Source organism: Rhamphochromis longiceps, linkage group LG18 (genome assembly GCF_057381845.1).
Source record: "Rhamphochromis longiceps isolate RC_006_pf linkage group LG18, R_longiceps_female_GT1.1, whole genome shotgun sequence".
NCBI lineage: Eukaryota > Metazoa > Chordata > Actinopteri > Cichliformes > Cichlidae > Rhamphochromis > Rhamphochromis longiceps.
In genome coordinates this window covers 20486385-20502444 of record NC_140574.1, presented here as the reverse complement: position 1 = coordinate 20502444, position 16060 = coordinate 20486385, and the positions used below count along the sequence as shown (strand labels likewise).

General features: G+C 39.3%; 1 protein-coding gene and 1 long non-coding RNA gene across 2 annotated transcripts; both read right to left on the bottom strand.

Moving 5' to 3' along the window:
- Positions 1 to 144: 144 nt before the first annotated feature.
- LOC146648168 (uncharacterized) lies at positions 145 to 2096 on the bottom strand. The gene is made up of 4 exons (XR_014908628.1): positions 2041 to 2096; positions 1657 to 1720; positions 542 to 640; positions 145 to 283 (listed from the first exon to the last, which is right to left on the bottom strand). It is a non-coding gene; the product is annotated as an uncharacterized LOC146648168 (long non-coding RNA).
- Positions 2097 to 2274: 178 nt separating this feature from the next.
- LOC146648167 (uncharacterized) lies at positions 2275 to 6652 on the bottom strand. Its single transcript, XM_085390050.1, has 10 exons — positions 6538 to 6652; positions 6328 to 6444; positions 5898 to 5963; positions 5741 to 5776; positions 5512 to 5574; positions 5382 to 5417; positions 5235 to 5276; positions 2723 to 2806; positions 2466 to 2510; positions 2275 to 2382 (listed from the first exon to the last, which is right to left on the bottom strand). Exons 1-10 carry the CDS (start codon positions 6613 to 6615, stop codon positions 2275 to 2277), a joined length of 675 nt encoding a protein of 224 aa, XP_085246176.1. The 5' UTR covers positions 6616 to 6652.
- Positions 6653 to 16060: the final 9408 nt, after the last annotated feature.

Below are 16060 nucleotides of genomic sequence, written 5' to 3'. Positions count from 1 at the left end.
GTTAAGTCATCATTAAAGTGATCACATATAAAAAGTGATGACAATCCAAGTAATAAAATAAATACATCAGTGAGATTAACTTCTGCACATATGAAAGTCTTGTCCTGTGTATTATATACGAAGAGCAGAGAGAGCATACCTGGGGGGCCTGTGGCCCCTTTAGGTCCCGGGAGTCCTTTAGCTCCCTTGGGTACGGCAATGGAATAGTAATCATACTTTCCCGGCTCTCCTTTGTAGCCTTTAGGACCAGGGGGCCCTCGTGGACCAGGCAAACCCTGGCCCTCTATAAGGGTGTGAGATGAAAATGTAAAATTTAAAATGATGTAGGATCAGTTTTCTAACTGTGAAAACACAGACCATCAGTAGCAGAGAGAATCTTTGATTACTGACATAGTAATTTCCACAGCAACAGAGTATTTTAACAACTGTCAGGTTGCAAGAATTATCATAATTATTACGAGTGATATATACGGCACAAGTACTAAATCAAAATACACAAGGCTTCGCCATCAAAGAAAGGAAGCAAAGTCTGAAGTCTGACCTGATAACCCTGGTGGGCCAGAGGGCCCAGGAATGCCCATGGACCCAGTGTCCCCCTGGAGTCCAGGTTGTCCTGGAAATCCACGGTCACCTTTAGCACCTGAAACATAAAGTCATAAAGTAATTATTGTTTTACTATACATTAAGGTGAATCGGACTACAAACTAAGTTGCAATTTTGTACATCACCATGTTGGATTTTAAGTCCAGATGTGAGGAAAATGCAGATTTGCATTTAGACATGTTCAGGGGCTCAGAAGTAATTGGAGACATGCAGTTTCATGGCCAGGTGAGGCCTGTTTACTGATTACTTTGTGATCAAGGACGCAGAAAACAGACTTTGAGTTCATTCCAAGTCATTTCCTTTTCAGAAAGGCTCAAGTATTTAAAATATCATTAACTTGTCCAATTACCTTTGAGCATCTGAAGATGGAGAACTATATATATGAAAATGGTTAATGCTAATTTATTTGTCAAATCCCTTGAATAAAAGTACGAACTTTAATTCCATCTTAACCATCTGTTTTAAAGTCAGTGCCTCCGGTGTTGGATTTATGGATCTATTTGTATTTGAACCATAAATCTACAAGCAAAACAGTGACTTAAAGGTGTTTATTTAAAGTGATACTCTACATATATTGCTGTGTTATTTTATTATTTTAGTAAATATATAGTCACAGTGTAGTGTAGTTGTGACTGACATAATTCAAGCTGAAAACAAGCTGAAAGAAGCCCTTTCACAACCACCAGTATTCCCCCAGTGTGTAAGTGTAAATATCACACTGTACAGCTCCAGTGAACCACTTTATTTAAATCTGTATTTTGACAGTGATAAATAAAAGAATAGCAGAATAGCAGCTGTTGCAAACTATCAAAATATTGGTAGCTGCCTGTGCTACCCCTCACCCTCCTAGCAGATGCACCTATGCTATCAACTAAAAAATTCCTACATCACTTTGTTGTTGAGTTATCACATTCGCAAAACTTGAGTGCTCCACCCAGCAGAGTGACAGAATTTTTTTTTATTTATGAAACTAATATATTGTTACATTTTACATGTAAACAAAAACGGGAAAAAAATGTAGTAATAAGAGTACAGATGGAGCTGTGGTCTCACCTCTCACATGACTTCCATTAAGAAGGACTGTATCACCAGGGAGACCTGGATCTCCTGGGTAACCCTGTGTAAGATGGAAAGAATGGTTAGGAAAAGAAATGGCACCGATGCGCATTTTTTCTACAGGTGAGAAGACGGACCAAGGAATTTCATTGGAGTTTTACAGTTAGCAACCCTTTCCACTAAGTAACCACCAGATGTCAGTAATTCATTTACAGTCCTTCTCTAAATGTATAGCAAATATGCTAACCACGTGTCTCCTGAAGAACCAACAACAGTGTCTATATCTATATCAAACCAAGCCTTTTAACTTTTTCTCCCAGTGGCATTCTGTTTTTCTTAAAATTGTAATACTGATTTCACTGATGTATAAACAAAAGTCACCTTTAGTCCAGTTCTTCCACTGATGCCTGGAAGTCCCCTCTGTCCTCGAGAACCCTGAAAATGTATTAATGTATTTAATATGAAAGAATGCCAAAGTATAGTAAGACATAATAACATCATATGTAAGCTGCACCTCAGGTCCTGCTAGTCCCTCCCTGCCAGGTAATCCTGGAGGACCCTACAGATGGAAAGAAGGAGCTGAAAACGTTTTTATGTATATTCACTTGTCTTTGTCTAAGTGTATTGTCCAGTGTCATTTAAATCATTTACCCGAAATCCGACAAATCCGAGGACTCCTTGCTCTCCCTTCAATTCATGAGGGTAGTAGTCACCACTACCACCCTGGATAGGAAAAAACAATAATTGAGTTATTTGTTTTTCCTCTGACACATGACTTCTAGGTACACAGGCATATCAAAACCCACCTTTAAGCCCTTTAGTCCACATGGGCCAGGAAAACCTTTGTCACCCTGGGAGAAAGACCAAAAAAAAAGATGAAATTATAAAACAAAAATCCAGATGGAAGAGTAGAGTTTGAACTGCAACTTGTAAATTAAAATAAAAAGCTGTATGGATGGGTAGACACGAAATGATCAAAAACATGGATTAATATTGTTGCATCTGCATAAAAAATATGAAGAAGTTAAAAATCAAATGCTTTAAGAAAAAAAAAAGGCTTCACCTTGTCTCCTTTTGGTGAAAGAAATTGTGGAGGATATTCTACAACTTCTTCTGGTCCTGGTGGGCCAGGCGGGCCCTGTTCGCCCTGTAACATGACATTTTTGAGGCATTTGACTGTCCATATACATCAAAATATACAGCATCATGAAAAAGCATTTTCCCTTTTCCTGATTTCTTAGTTTTTCGCATCATTTATAAAAGGAGAATATATATTGCCAAATACTTGACCGTGCCAGCCTTGGCAGGAAGAAATACAACCAAGTGTTCACAATAACTGGTAATGAGTCTTTCACATCAATGTGGAGAAATTTTGGCCCATTCTCATTTGCCAAATTGATTTGATTCAGCAACATTGGAGGGTTTTTGAGCATGAATGGATTGTTCAAAGTCATACCAAAAGCCCTACATGTTGTGTTTTTTTATTGAACCATTCATAGTGGTGTTTTGCTGTATTTAATTGTCCTGTTGCATAACCTGACCATGCTTGACCTTTAGGGCACAAACTATGGCTGGACATTCTCCTTCAGGATTATCTGGTAGAATTCGTGGTTACATCAGTTACGGGAAGTAAACAAAGGTTCATAAGCAGCAAAGAAGACCCACACCATCACACCATCACCACCATTTTTGGCCATGTCTCAGCAAGTGAAGCCTGCAGGTCTTTAGATGCTGTTCTGCAGTTGTTTGTGATCTCCTGGATGAGGCATTGATTCACTCATGGAGTAATTGTGGTACCCTGTCCACTCCTGGGAAGGTTCACCACTGTACAGGTTAATCTCTGGCTCTCTTCCACAGCATGTCTTTTATCCTGCCTTCCTTCTCTCACCCCAACAGGTTGCAGCAGATGGTCGCCCCTCCCTGAGCCTGGTTTTGCCGGAGGTTTCTTCCCGTTAAAAGGGAGTTTGTACTTCCCACTGTCGCCAAAGTGCTTGCTCATAGAGGGTCATATGATTGCTGGGTTTGACTTTGTTTCTTAGTTGTTCTTGAATTTCTTGGGGTTTTTTTTTTTAGACCTTTTAGCCTACTTCACTTCATCAGGCAGGTTTAAGTAATTTCTTTATTCAGCAGGTCTGGCAGCAATCGTGTCTGGGTGTGGCTAGCAGAGATGGGCAGTAACCCGTTAATCCGATTACTTTTTTCGAGTAAAGTAAGGGATTGCTATTGCAAAAAAGGCAATTAGATTACTGTTACTTTCACATAAGCACACTGCATTACTAAAACCTTGATTTTTTTGGGGGGAGTGTCTCATGACAATGACGTAAGCGAGTGAGACATTCTGGCAACAGCTGTGTGCAGATCAACAATGGATAATGTAACGAGTGCAGCGTTTAAAGCCTGGAAGTACTGACCTTACTTTGAGTTTGATTCCGTAAAAAGTGACAAAAACATTAGCATTCGCTGTTCACTGCATGGGAAGAAAACTTCTTTTTACATCGAAAAAAAACCCTAAACATCTGAGCAAGCATATGCTGCCGCTGGAATGTGAAATTCACAGAGAAACTGCCGTATCCTTCCACTGACCGCTGCGGCACACCTGCACCAGGGCAAACCTCCGCCTGCCCCACTCCTGCTATACAGGTGAAAATAGAGCAACCGGACCGCTGAGTCTTTGATTTTATTTATTTTCTGCTGTGTTTTACATGAAAGAGTGAGCGTAAACACAGAAAACTGTTTTATTTTATATGCTGGAATATGCAGAAAATAGGTTTAAATGTTAAACAAATTTCTTCCAGTCAGAGAATGTGGCATATAATTTAATGTTTGCTTGATGCATAAAGTTAAAAGATTAAAACTAATAAAACAAGTTTTAAAAAGAGACTTTTTCATTTGATTACATTTTATATGATGGATTATGCAGAAAAAGTAGAATTGGGCTGAAAGAGCTATTGCTTTATTACCTATTTAGGAGATAAATCATGTTTTTAAAAGTAACTAAGTTACTAATTACTTTTCAAAATAAGTAATCAGTAAAGGTGGTTAGCACTGTTGCCACACAGCAAGAAGGTCCTGAGTTCAATTCCACCAGCAGGCCAGGGTCTTTCTATGTGGAGTTTGCATGTTCTCCCATGTTTGCGTGGGTTCTCCCCGGGTACTCCGGCTTCCTCTCACAGTCCAAAAATATGCAGTTAGGGGGGATAGGTTAATTGGTCAATCTAAATTGCCCATAGGTGTGAATCTGTGAGTGAATGTGAGTGCGAATGGTTGTCTGTGTCTCTATGTGTTAGCCCTGCGACAGACTGGCGACCTGCCCAGGGTGTACCCCGCCTCTCGCCCTGTGACAGCTGGGATAGGCTCCAGCGCCCCCCGTGACCCTGGAAAGGATAAGCGGAAGCGAATGGATGGATAATCAGTAAAGTAATGGGATTACATTTTTCGGGAAATAATCAGTAATTAGTTACCGATTACTTTTTCCAAGTAACTTGACCAACACTGGTGGCTAGTGAAACCAAATTCACATTCCAAAAAACGTGGCTAATGATAGATAATTCATGATTACCAAAAAGGTTTCTTACCTCATCACCTGCGTCACCTGTCAGTGATCTTCCAGCATCACCCTGCCCAATAACCAAAAGTGTAGTAAGTGTTGGTTTTGCATATGTGTATCTCCGTATAATAGTTTTCAACAAGCACTGTCAAATACTGTGAAGCTTATGACTCACTGTTTGTCCTCTCACGCCTGCAGCTCCCTCTAAACCCTAAATGCACACAGATGCACAAGTGACACTCAGTGATATATGATACTGAAATAAAAGATGCATAAATATTTATCTATTTTTATGCATTTATTACCTGAGGGCCAGGAGGGCCAGGGGGACCACTGTAACCTTTAGGACCAATAAATCCGTGTCTTCCCTGTTTTAGGAAACCATGCAGTCATGTTAAAAATGCAGTGTTCGGGTAGCAGTTGGTATGAAGAGCACAATACGGAGAGAAAGTTTTAAGATATTTATTGCCTGCTTTAATTTTTGAAAGTGTTTCGCAGAGAATTGTTCAATTGTTCAAATTTAAAAAAACATACAGGAGGGCCAGGCTGTCCATCTCGCCCACGCTCACCCTGCAAATTAAAATAGAAAAGACAGAAAAAGAGGATAGCATTTTTACAGACAGGGTACATATATATTACAAATGATTCTGGAATGCACACAAAGAGGGGTGTTAACTGTAGGAGAACTTACAGGAACTCCCGGAAGTGCATCTAAATATGAAGCTTCTCCTTTATCTCCTTTAGGCCCAGGTAATCCCTGACAAAAACACAGTTAAAGCTCATGATATATTTAATATTGTTACAATGGTCACCATTTTTACAAAGGAAACTGCCACAAAGGGTCTTTTAGGCAGTTTAAAAAGAAGCAAGAAGAAAAGAAGAAGAAGCAGCAACAAGATTCTGCATATGTGTCATTGATAGATATTGTTCTGTTTAAGTATCATACTACCACTTGTATTGTACTGAAAGGTAGTTGAGTGTAGAGATACCTAAAACATGTCCACTATGAGTAATGTAACTCTTTTTTTAAACCACTAATGAAATGTCTTCAAAGAGGATGGTGGAACATCTGAAGGTCTCGCCATTGAATGAATAATTTAAAACATGAGTATTCTACTTACCGGTGAGCCATGGAGGCCATCCAAACCAGGCAAACCGGGGATTCCCGGCCTACCTTGTGTCCCGTTACAACCATCTAATCCTGGCAACCCAGGCTCACCACCTGCTCCGGGGTGACCCTGAGAAAAATAGCACAGTTGTGGTCACGTACAAACACAGAGTGTTGGAAATGACAGTTGTTGTCTTCCTTGTTAATTTAAAATGATATGTACATATCCTTTACAGCAGTGATATCTAAAGGCCACTATAACTATAATTATATAGTGGTGGATGACTAAGTAAACCAGCATACTGAAGATACAGCTTCAAGTTGTAGTGAAGAGAACCACACTGGCACCAGCAGTGTGTATTATATTTGTCCACTAGAGGGCATAACACATGAGCCTCCAATATTTTAACTGCAAGAATTGGGCAGTTACACAACTGCGGACACCATATTTTCACTGACAGACTGCCTGATATTGATTACTTCTTTGACACTGTAGAAAAATAAATGATCAGCACATAAGAGAAGTCCATCTATCCATTTTGTCAGCTGCCAATTCAATTCAGTGTCGAGGAGAGCTGGAGCCTATTCCAGCTGTTATCGGGAGAGAGGCCAGCTACATCAATCAATCAATCAATCAATCAATCAATCTTTATTTATAAAGCACTTTTCATACAGAAAAAATGTAGCACAAAGTGCTTTACATAGTTAAAAGCAGCCCACCCCACCCTCCAACTCACTCCCCACACTCTCAATACACATATATCCCCCCACCCCCACCCACACACACATACACACACGCGCACACTTAAAGAGTAAAAATTGGGCTGGGCTCGCATGAGCCAAGTGAGGAAACATTATAACAGAGAGCCGTCTGCACCGGGAGCCGGTCACAGACCGCAGCCTCCGGGCTGGGCACACAGCAGGAGGGAGGCCAAGGAGCCCCCCAACCAGGCTGAGAGGACCCCAGAGACCCAGCAGCCACGGTCAATAACAGCCCCGGTGCAGAGAGCGCCCTCCGTGGAAACACTGGAGATATGACGCAATACGATATATACAGGGTAAAATGATAAAATAAATAAGAACAGGATACAATATAAATATAAATATAAATAGAGTAAGAAGATTAAAAAATGAATAAGAATAAAATCAAAAAATATTCGGTAAATCCTAAATTAATAATAGAGTAACAGGATAGAATAAATAAGCATAAAAAATAAATAAACACTAAGTAAAAGCTAAATTAAAAAGGTGGGTCTTGAGCCTGTTCTTAAAAACATGTACGTTCTCTGCGGCACTGAGCTCCTCCGGCAGGCTGTTCCACAGACGCGGACCATACCACTGAAAAGCTGCCTCTCCGTGAGTATGTGTCCTGACTTTAGGGACAATTAAAAGGCCAGCACCAGAGGACCTCAGGGTCCGCGAGGGTTCATATGGTAAAAGCAGATCTGAGAGATAAGAAGGCCCAAGACCATTAAGACATTTAAAAACCAATAAAAGAACTTTAAAATCGATCCTGAAACACACGGGGAGCCAGTGCAGCGATTCTAAAACCGGTGTAATGTGGGCCCGCCCTCTGGTCTTCGTCAGCACACGAGCTGCCGAGTTTTGCAAGAGTTGTAAAGTTGAAATATTCTTCTTAGGAAGACCAGAGAGCAGGGCATTACAGTAATCAATGCGACTGGTAATAAAAGCATGCATCAGCATCTCCGTGTTGGCCCGAGAGAGAATAGGGCGGACTCTGGCTATATTTTTTAGATGATAAAATCCAATTTTGGTTACATGTTTAACATGTGGGATAAAACCAAGCTCAGAGTCAAAAATAACACCCAGGTTTTTCACTTGTAGCGAAGGACATAGTGAAAATGCCTCTAATTTAGACAAGAGTTTCTCTCTCTGAGCCTCAGGACCGACAATTAAAACTTCAGTCTTGTCCTGGTTAAGCTGTAAAAAGTTTTCTGCCATCCAAGATCTTATATCCAAGATACAGTTAAAAAGGGCATCCATTGGTCTGGTGTCATCAGGAGACACGGAGATGTACAGCTGCGTGTCATCAGCGTAACTGTGGAAGTTCACTCCATGCCTCCTGATGACACCGCCGAGAGGCAACATATACAAATTAAAAAGTACAGGGCCTAGAACCGACCCTTGAGGCACACCACATGTCATTTTATGGATCTTAGAGGAGCATGTATCCATACTCACCATAAAAGATCTGTCAGAGAGATAGGAAGTGAACCAGTTGTGTACAGCACCAGAGAGGCCCACCATGTGTTTTAGTCTGTTTAAAAGAATAGCGTGGTCTACTGTATCAAAGGCTGCGCTTAGATCCAGTAGCACCAGGACTGAGAGCTTTTGGGCGTCCCAGTTACATCTAAGATCATTTAAAACCTTTAGGAGAGCCGTCTCTGTGCTGTGGTTCACCCTAAATCCAGACTGGAATATCTCCAGGATCTGTCTATCATTGAGAAAATCAGTAATCTGAGTAAAAACAAGTTTTTCTAAGACTTTACTTAAAAATGGTAAGTTGGATACAGGTCTGTAGTTATTAAAATCATTACAATCCAAATTGCTCTTCTTCAGAAGGGGCCTCACCACCGCCGTTTTAAAGGCAGCAGGGAAGACACCCAACTGAAGAGAGCAATTCATCATGTATAAAAGCTCAGCCTCAAAAAATCCATAAAGTGTTTTAAAGAGTGAAGAAGGAATTGGATCTAAAAGACATGTGGTGGGTCTCACTGTGGAGAAAACCTTCTGAAAGTTCTCAGCATTAACCAGGACAAAGCTGTCCAGTGTCTCCTCAGGTACAATCGAGCCCTCAGATGTGTTTACAATCATATCGCGATTAGATAAAATATCAGATCTGATGGCGCTGATCTTTCCCCTGAAGTGGTCTGCAAACTGCTCACAGAGCGAGTCTGTGGGGGTTCTTTTGGAGCTTTTAAAATCAGGGTTAAATAAATGATCTATGGTGGAAAAGAGGACCTTGGGATTATTTTTGTTAATACTGATTATTTTGGCGAAGTATGAATTTCTTGACTTCCTTAATGTATTATTGTACATTTTAAGTTGTTCGGAAAATATTTGATGGTTGATATTATTTTTATTTTTCCTCCATCTCCTTTCTGCTGCCCTGCAATTTCTTTTGAGTTTTTTGACTTCTTCGTTTCTCCAGGGTGATGCATGTTTTACGTTAATCTTTTTGGTGGTGAGTGGAGCAACGGAGTCAAGGCTTTTCTTCAGTTTGCTGTTAAAATAACTAAAAATCAAATCGCAGGGTGCAGGTAAAATCACAGGGGGGCATTTGACTAAAACCCTGGTAAAATTTGCAGCCACTTCAGAGGTTAGATAGCGCCTCCTCACAGTTCGCACTGAGGTCTTCCGCTGAATAAAACCGGTGATGTTAAAAAACACACAGTAGTGGTCAGAGACAGCCAAGTCAACAACAGAGGACACGCTGGTGGACAGCCCATGGGTGATGACCAGGTCCAGAGTGTGTCCTCTGTATAGCTCACATTCACCCTTACAGCCAATTTAGAATCACAAGTTAACCTAACAAGCATTTCTTCTGTACCAAAAGAGGAAGCCAGGGTACCCTGAGGGTAAAAAGACACTTGCCTACTCACATGAAATTAGTTATTGCTGTCAGTATGAGATGTTTATTTTTTGACATTTGGAATTAAATCTATAAAAAACAGTAGTTTACTTACTGGTAAACCACTTCTACCAGGAAAACCAGGAGCACCAGTCTTTCCCTGTAATATAAAGACATTTATTGCAATAGCTATTCATTCATCCTTAGTCTCAAAGAATAAAGAGGAAATTCATCATTTAACATTTTTGGCATTATTTTGAACCCATACACACACACACACACATATATATATATATATATATATATATATATATATATATATATATATATATATATATATATATATATATATATATATATATATATATATATATATATATATATATATTCACACCAACATGGAAATGAACACTAACTTGACTTCCTTTAGGCCCCTCTGGGCCATGTGATCCAGCTGCTCCCTTCCTGCCTTTCTCTCCAGGAAGCCCTTCACGTCCCTGCAGTCCCATTAGTCCCCGTGGACCTTCCTGGCCTAGTCTACCAGGAGCGCCCTACAAAGCAAAAACACTGTTAAAATAACACTTTTTCCAGTGAAGATATTCATGGCTTGTATTTAGAATAACAACAATGCAGATCTCTGTGTGACTTAATTAAGTTTCACTCAACTGTTTTCTTTTTTGCCTGTTCTAGAGATATAATCATCATCATCATCATCATCATCATCATCATCATTATTATTATTATTATTATTATTATTATTAGAGAAACTAATGATTTGCTAAATCCACCCCAACAGTAAAGCATCCTGCATAACAGTCCTGACAGACTAATGAAGACAAAAACCCTTTCAGTTTAAAAACCAAGTTAAGTTTCTGTTCCATTTCATAACGTTGTGAAGAGAAACAGTCCATACCCGTGCACCTTTGGCAGGAAGACACCGACATACAGAGCAGTCTCTACCTTGACACGGGCCTTCAGTGTTTCCCTGAAAAAAGAAAAGTAAAACAAACAAAACACAGGTGCTCGTAAGCATTAGAAGAGAACAGCAGGCTGATTATATTTGCTGATTCTCAGTCTTGAGAAAAAATATAGTTTCCTATAGAGACTGAACAGTGCAGATTAGAAAGCTTTGCACATATCAGTGTTCTCACACTGATGGCTAAATAGACCTGACCTTGATAAGAATTATTTTGTCTTGACATTCTACTGAAAACCTGTACTGAGTTCAAACATCAGTGTGTGTGTGTCTTCTGGGAGTGTTGCACCGCAGAAATATCTGTGTTGAAAACATTAGTAATGTTTTCTCTAAGGCCACTAAATATTTACACTGGTGAAAATTAGTGAGACCCTTCTGCACATCTGTTGATAAACCTGTCTGCTTTAGATCTAAACTTCATGGGATGCGCCCCAACTTTCAGAAAATGAAGTGCAACGGTCAGTTATACTTTTAATAGGACAGTGGGGTTCAGTGTAATAACCAAATGCACTTTGTGGGAATAGAAAATGCTGGAATTTTTCTATTGCTACAGAAAATATTTAAACAAGTATAATAATAATAATAATAATAATAATAATAATAATAATAATAATAATAATAATAATACATTTTATTTGAGGGCGCCTTTCAGAAACCCAAGGTCACCTTACAAAAAACACAATTAATAAAAGGAACAATAGTCATAAAATACATAAAATAAGTCAAAATTACTAAACAGAGCGTGACAACAGATAAAATCAGCATTAAAGCGAATAAGCCAGTTTAAACAGATGTGTTTTGAGCTGTGTCTTAAATAAATATTACATGCATAATATTTAATGTATTTTGGATTTTGTCTAACTAACACAGGGTCAGAATTATATAGAGAGAGTCAATTACAGGGAGTGCAGAATTATTAGGCAAATGAGTATTTTGTCCACATCATCCTCTTCATGCATGTTGTCTTACTCCAAGCTGTATAGGCTCGAAAGCCTACTACCAATTAAGCATATTAGGTGATGTGCATCTCTGTAATGAGAAGGGGTGTGGTCTAATGACATCAACACCCTATATTAGGTGTGCATAATTATTAGGCAACTTTCTTTCCTTTGGCAAAATGGGTCAAAAGAAGGACTTGACAGGCTCAGAAAAGTCAAAAATAGTGAGATATCTTGCAGAGGGATGCAGCAGTCTCAAAATTGCAAAGCTTCTGAAGCGTGATCATCGAACAATCAAGCGTTTCATTCAAAATAGTCAACAGGGTCGCAAGAAGCGTGTGGAAAAACCAAGGCGCAAAATAACTGCCCATGAACTGAGAAAAGTCAAGCGTGCAGCTGCCAAGATGCCACTTGCCACCAGTTTGGCCATATTTCAGAGCTGCAACATCACTGGAGTGCCCAAAAGCACAAGGGGTGCAATACTCAGAGACATGGCCAAGGTAAGAAAGGCTGAAAGACGACCACCACTGAATAAGACACACAAGCTGAAACGTCAAGACTGGGCCAAGAAATATCTCAAGACTGGTTTTTCTAAGGTTTTATGGACTGATGAAATGAGAGTGAGTCTTGATGGGCCAGATGGATGGGCCCGTGGCTGGATTGGTAAAGGGCAGAGAGCTCCACTCCGACTCAGACGCCAGCAAGGTGGAGGTGGAGTACTGGTTTGGGCTGGTATCATCAAAGATGAGCTTGTGGGGCCTTTTCGGGTTGAGGATGGAGTCAAGCTCAACTCCCAGTCCTACTGCCAGTTTCTGGAAGACACCTTCTTCAAGCAGTGGTACAGGAAGAAATCTGCATCCTTCAAGAAAAACATGATTTTCATGCAGGACAATGCTCCATCACACGCGTCCAAGTACTCCACAGCGTGGCTGGCAAGAAAGGGTATAAAAGAAGAAAAACTAATGACATGGCCACCTTGTTCACCTGATCTGAACCCCATTGAGAACCTGTGGTCCATCATCAAATGTGAGATTTACAAGGAGGGAAAACAGTACACCTCTCTGAACAGTGTCTGGGAGGCTGTGGTTGCTGCTGCACGCAATGTTGATGGTGAACAGATCAAAACACTGACAGAATCCATGGATGGCAGGCTTTTGAGTGTCCTTGCAAAGAAAGGTGGCTATATTGGTCGCTGATTTGTTTTTGTTTTGTTTTTGAATGACAGAAATGTATATTTGTGAATGTGGAGATGTTATATTGGTTTCACTGGTAAAAATAAATAATTGAAATTGGTATATATTTGTTTTCTTTGTTAAGTTGCCTAATAATTATGCACAGTAATAGTCACCTGCACACACAGATATCCCCCTAAAATAGCTAAAACTAAAAACAAACTAAAAACTACTTCCAAAAACATTCAGCTTTGATATTAATGAGTTTTTTGGGTTCATTGAGAACATGGTTGTTGTTCAATAATAAAATTATTCCTCAAAAATACAACTTGCCTAATAATTCTGCACTCCCTGTATATACACATACCCCATTTAATATTTGGTATAAATGTCCTTTGGTGAGTTATACCTTGACATGACACTTTTCATAGCCATCAACAAGTTTCTACCATAATTCTGTCCAAATATTTCACCACGCTTCATGGAAGAATTGGTGGAGTCCATTTAAAATGGCTGGTTTCCTGGCACAGACTGAGCATTAAGGCTCCATCCAGCCTCTGAAGTGGAGGTGGTAACTGTCATTCTCACCACGTTACACTTAGGTGTAAACTGCTCTAGTGCAAAAGGGACCCTCAGGTTCCCGTTGAGTGGATTCGAACCCCCGACCTTCTAATCATGGGGCAACCATGCTACCTACTGAGCTATCCCTGCCCCTGCCACCTCTAGCCAACAAACACCACCAAAGTTAAAGTTTTCCATCACCTGTCTACTCTTAGAATTTCTGTCCAGTAAAATTATGAACAGAATCGGTGACAAAGGGCAGCTTTGGCAGAGTCCAACACCCACCAGAAATAAGTCTAACATTGTCAGCAATCTGAACCATGCTCCTGTTGCAGTTGTACAGGGATTGAACGGTCTATAGCAACAAGCCAGACAGCTAATACTCCCGCAGCACCCCCCACAGTGGGCGCTACTCAAGGAGCATTGTCGAATACCTTCTCCAAGTCTTCAAAACACATGTAGACATGTGTAGAGTGGTTTGGCAAACACCTACGCACACTCGAATATCATCAAGAGGATAAAGAGCTGGTTCTAGAAGCTTTTTGTTAGCCTTTCGATATGTCTAGGATCATTTTCTTGTTGGACGACCTATTTGTGTTCAAATTCATTTCAAGTAGTAGTCCTCTTGTTTCATTGTTCCATCCACTTTGCGCAATGTGAAAGAAATCATTAAAATGACATCCATGTATGTCCATGATGAGTATATGTAAACTTCTGACCACAGCTATAACTGTTTGCTTGCCAATGGTGTCATATGTGAATAATGCTAAGTATTAAAACTCTGTGAATATTAAAGTTAAATTCTTTGTGCAAGAAAACACAAAGTGAGACATTTGAGAATATCAAATGTGAAAGTTATTATTAGTAATTTTTTAGTATTAAACACAAACTATTGGATAACAACATGGTCTTTTTACCACTCGCACACTTTTTTGGCAACAAAACCACCTGCCCTGTTCTGCTTGCTACAATAGTTGAGCCATGATTATTAATTAAAATAAAAGGCTTTGACTTTGGTCAGTGAGTTAAAAGTATAGGAAAGCCCAATGCTCAGCTTGGCTGCCTGGTTCAGAAAAATATTGTGATACTTGGAAGTTGATCAGTTTATTTGTTTATTTTAAATTTGTTTATATATATATATATATATATATATATATATATATATATATATATATATATATATATATATATATATATATTTATCATTTGCATTTTCTCTATTTTATTATGATGTATTCTCTAAGTAGCTACTATAAACATACTGTGTATAGACAAAAAATAGGCAAAACAGGAACTCAACCAATACATTTGTCACGTCCAGTTTAGCATTTTGAAGTATTTGTGTGCAAAAGCCCATAGTATGCGGCTTAACATAAAGTACCAGGGATAAACAACATCAACAGATAAGGAGCTTAACAGTCTTCCAGGTGCAGTGAGATTCCCCTGGGAAATACTTAGCAAATCCTAACTTAAGAGTCTATCTGTTTGGTATGTTTGTTTGCATAGCGACATACAGATTGTGATAAGCAATAACATGTTGAGTTCACTGAACAGCAGAGTCGGGGCTATGCTTATGTTACACTGATAAACGGAACATAAAACTACAGTCCTGGCTGCTCTAACAGTAGCAGTAGCACCGGCTGCATTAAGGAAAATGTAATTCAAGTGTGTTTAGCAAATTACATGAAAGAATTCATTCAAACCTGAGCCACTGTAGTTGGACTAAGCTCTGCAATGGATGGGGATAGCTATCTAAAGCTAATGCTAATATATTTAAAGTAAAATTAACATGTTTAAAAATGTGGCAACAAAAATTAATGAAATGTGATTTTCTTAAATTAAAATTCATTACTATTCATTACTCAATGTATAATTTATTCGCAATATAGTACTAGAACTCGGAGTAGATATGCTATGTATAATAGTTATGTTAAGTATGAATATAAATGTCTATAAAATAATTCTTACTGCCTTGAGCTGCTGCACAAAGAAGATGAGGGAAAGCATCCACCTGTGAAAACAAGAGTGTTAAAAGGTTAGCGCTTTTCTTTTTGAGCACCTACTGGATGCTATTACACAACTGTAAATGACCAAGAGAGAGACCCTTGTATGGAGTTTGATCTATTAGTCTGATATGTTCTGAGCAAATCTTTCCCACTCACTGTTATCACCTTGGTGTCCACTTAGTATTTGAAAGTGAAAGTATGTGCCTCTGTGCCTGCCTCAGAGCAGATCTTCTTTTTACTTCTAGTATACAAGCATACAGATGTTTGCATATTTGAATAAACAGGCCAGAAGAATGCCTGTCTTCAGGTAAACACACCTACAGAGTTATTAATGTGAGTGTCATAGCTTACGTTCAGTCAAAGAGGTCTGAGTGGAATCTAAAGATAGCAAGGGTTAAGGACTATTTTTTTGATTCAGTCATAAAAATTTGCATTATTATCTGAGTACTCTTACCAAAAAGCTAACATGTGCCTCATATTGAGTTCTGCAAAAATATTGTA

Excerpts from the sequence above, each read along its gene's own strand:
- LOC146648167 (XM_085390050.1), bottom strand. The coding sequence starts at position 6,615 with ATGCTGGTTTACTTAGTCATCCACCACTATATAATTATAGTTATAGTG. Across the intron at positions 5,575-5,740 it reads ATGGACAGCCTGGCCCTCCT|GGAAGACACGGATTTATTGG; the intron begins GTATGTTTTTTT and ends TTCCTAAAACAG. Across the intron at positions 2,511-2,722 it reads TTTCACCAAAAGGAGACAAG|GGTGACAAAGGTTTTCCTGG; the intron begins GTGAAGCCTTTT and ends TCTTTCTCCCAG.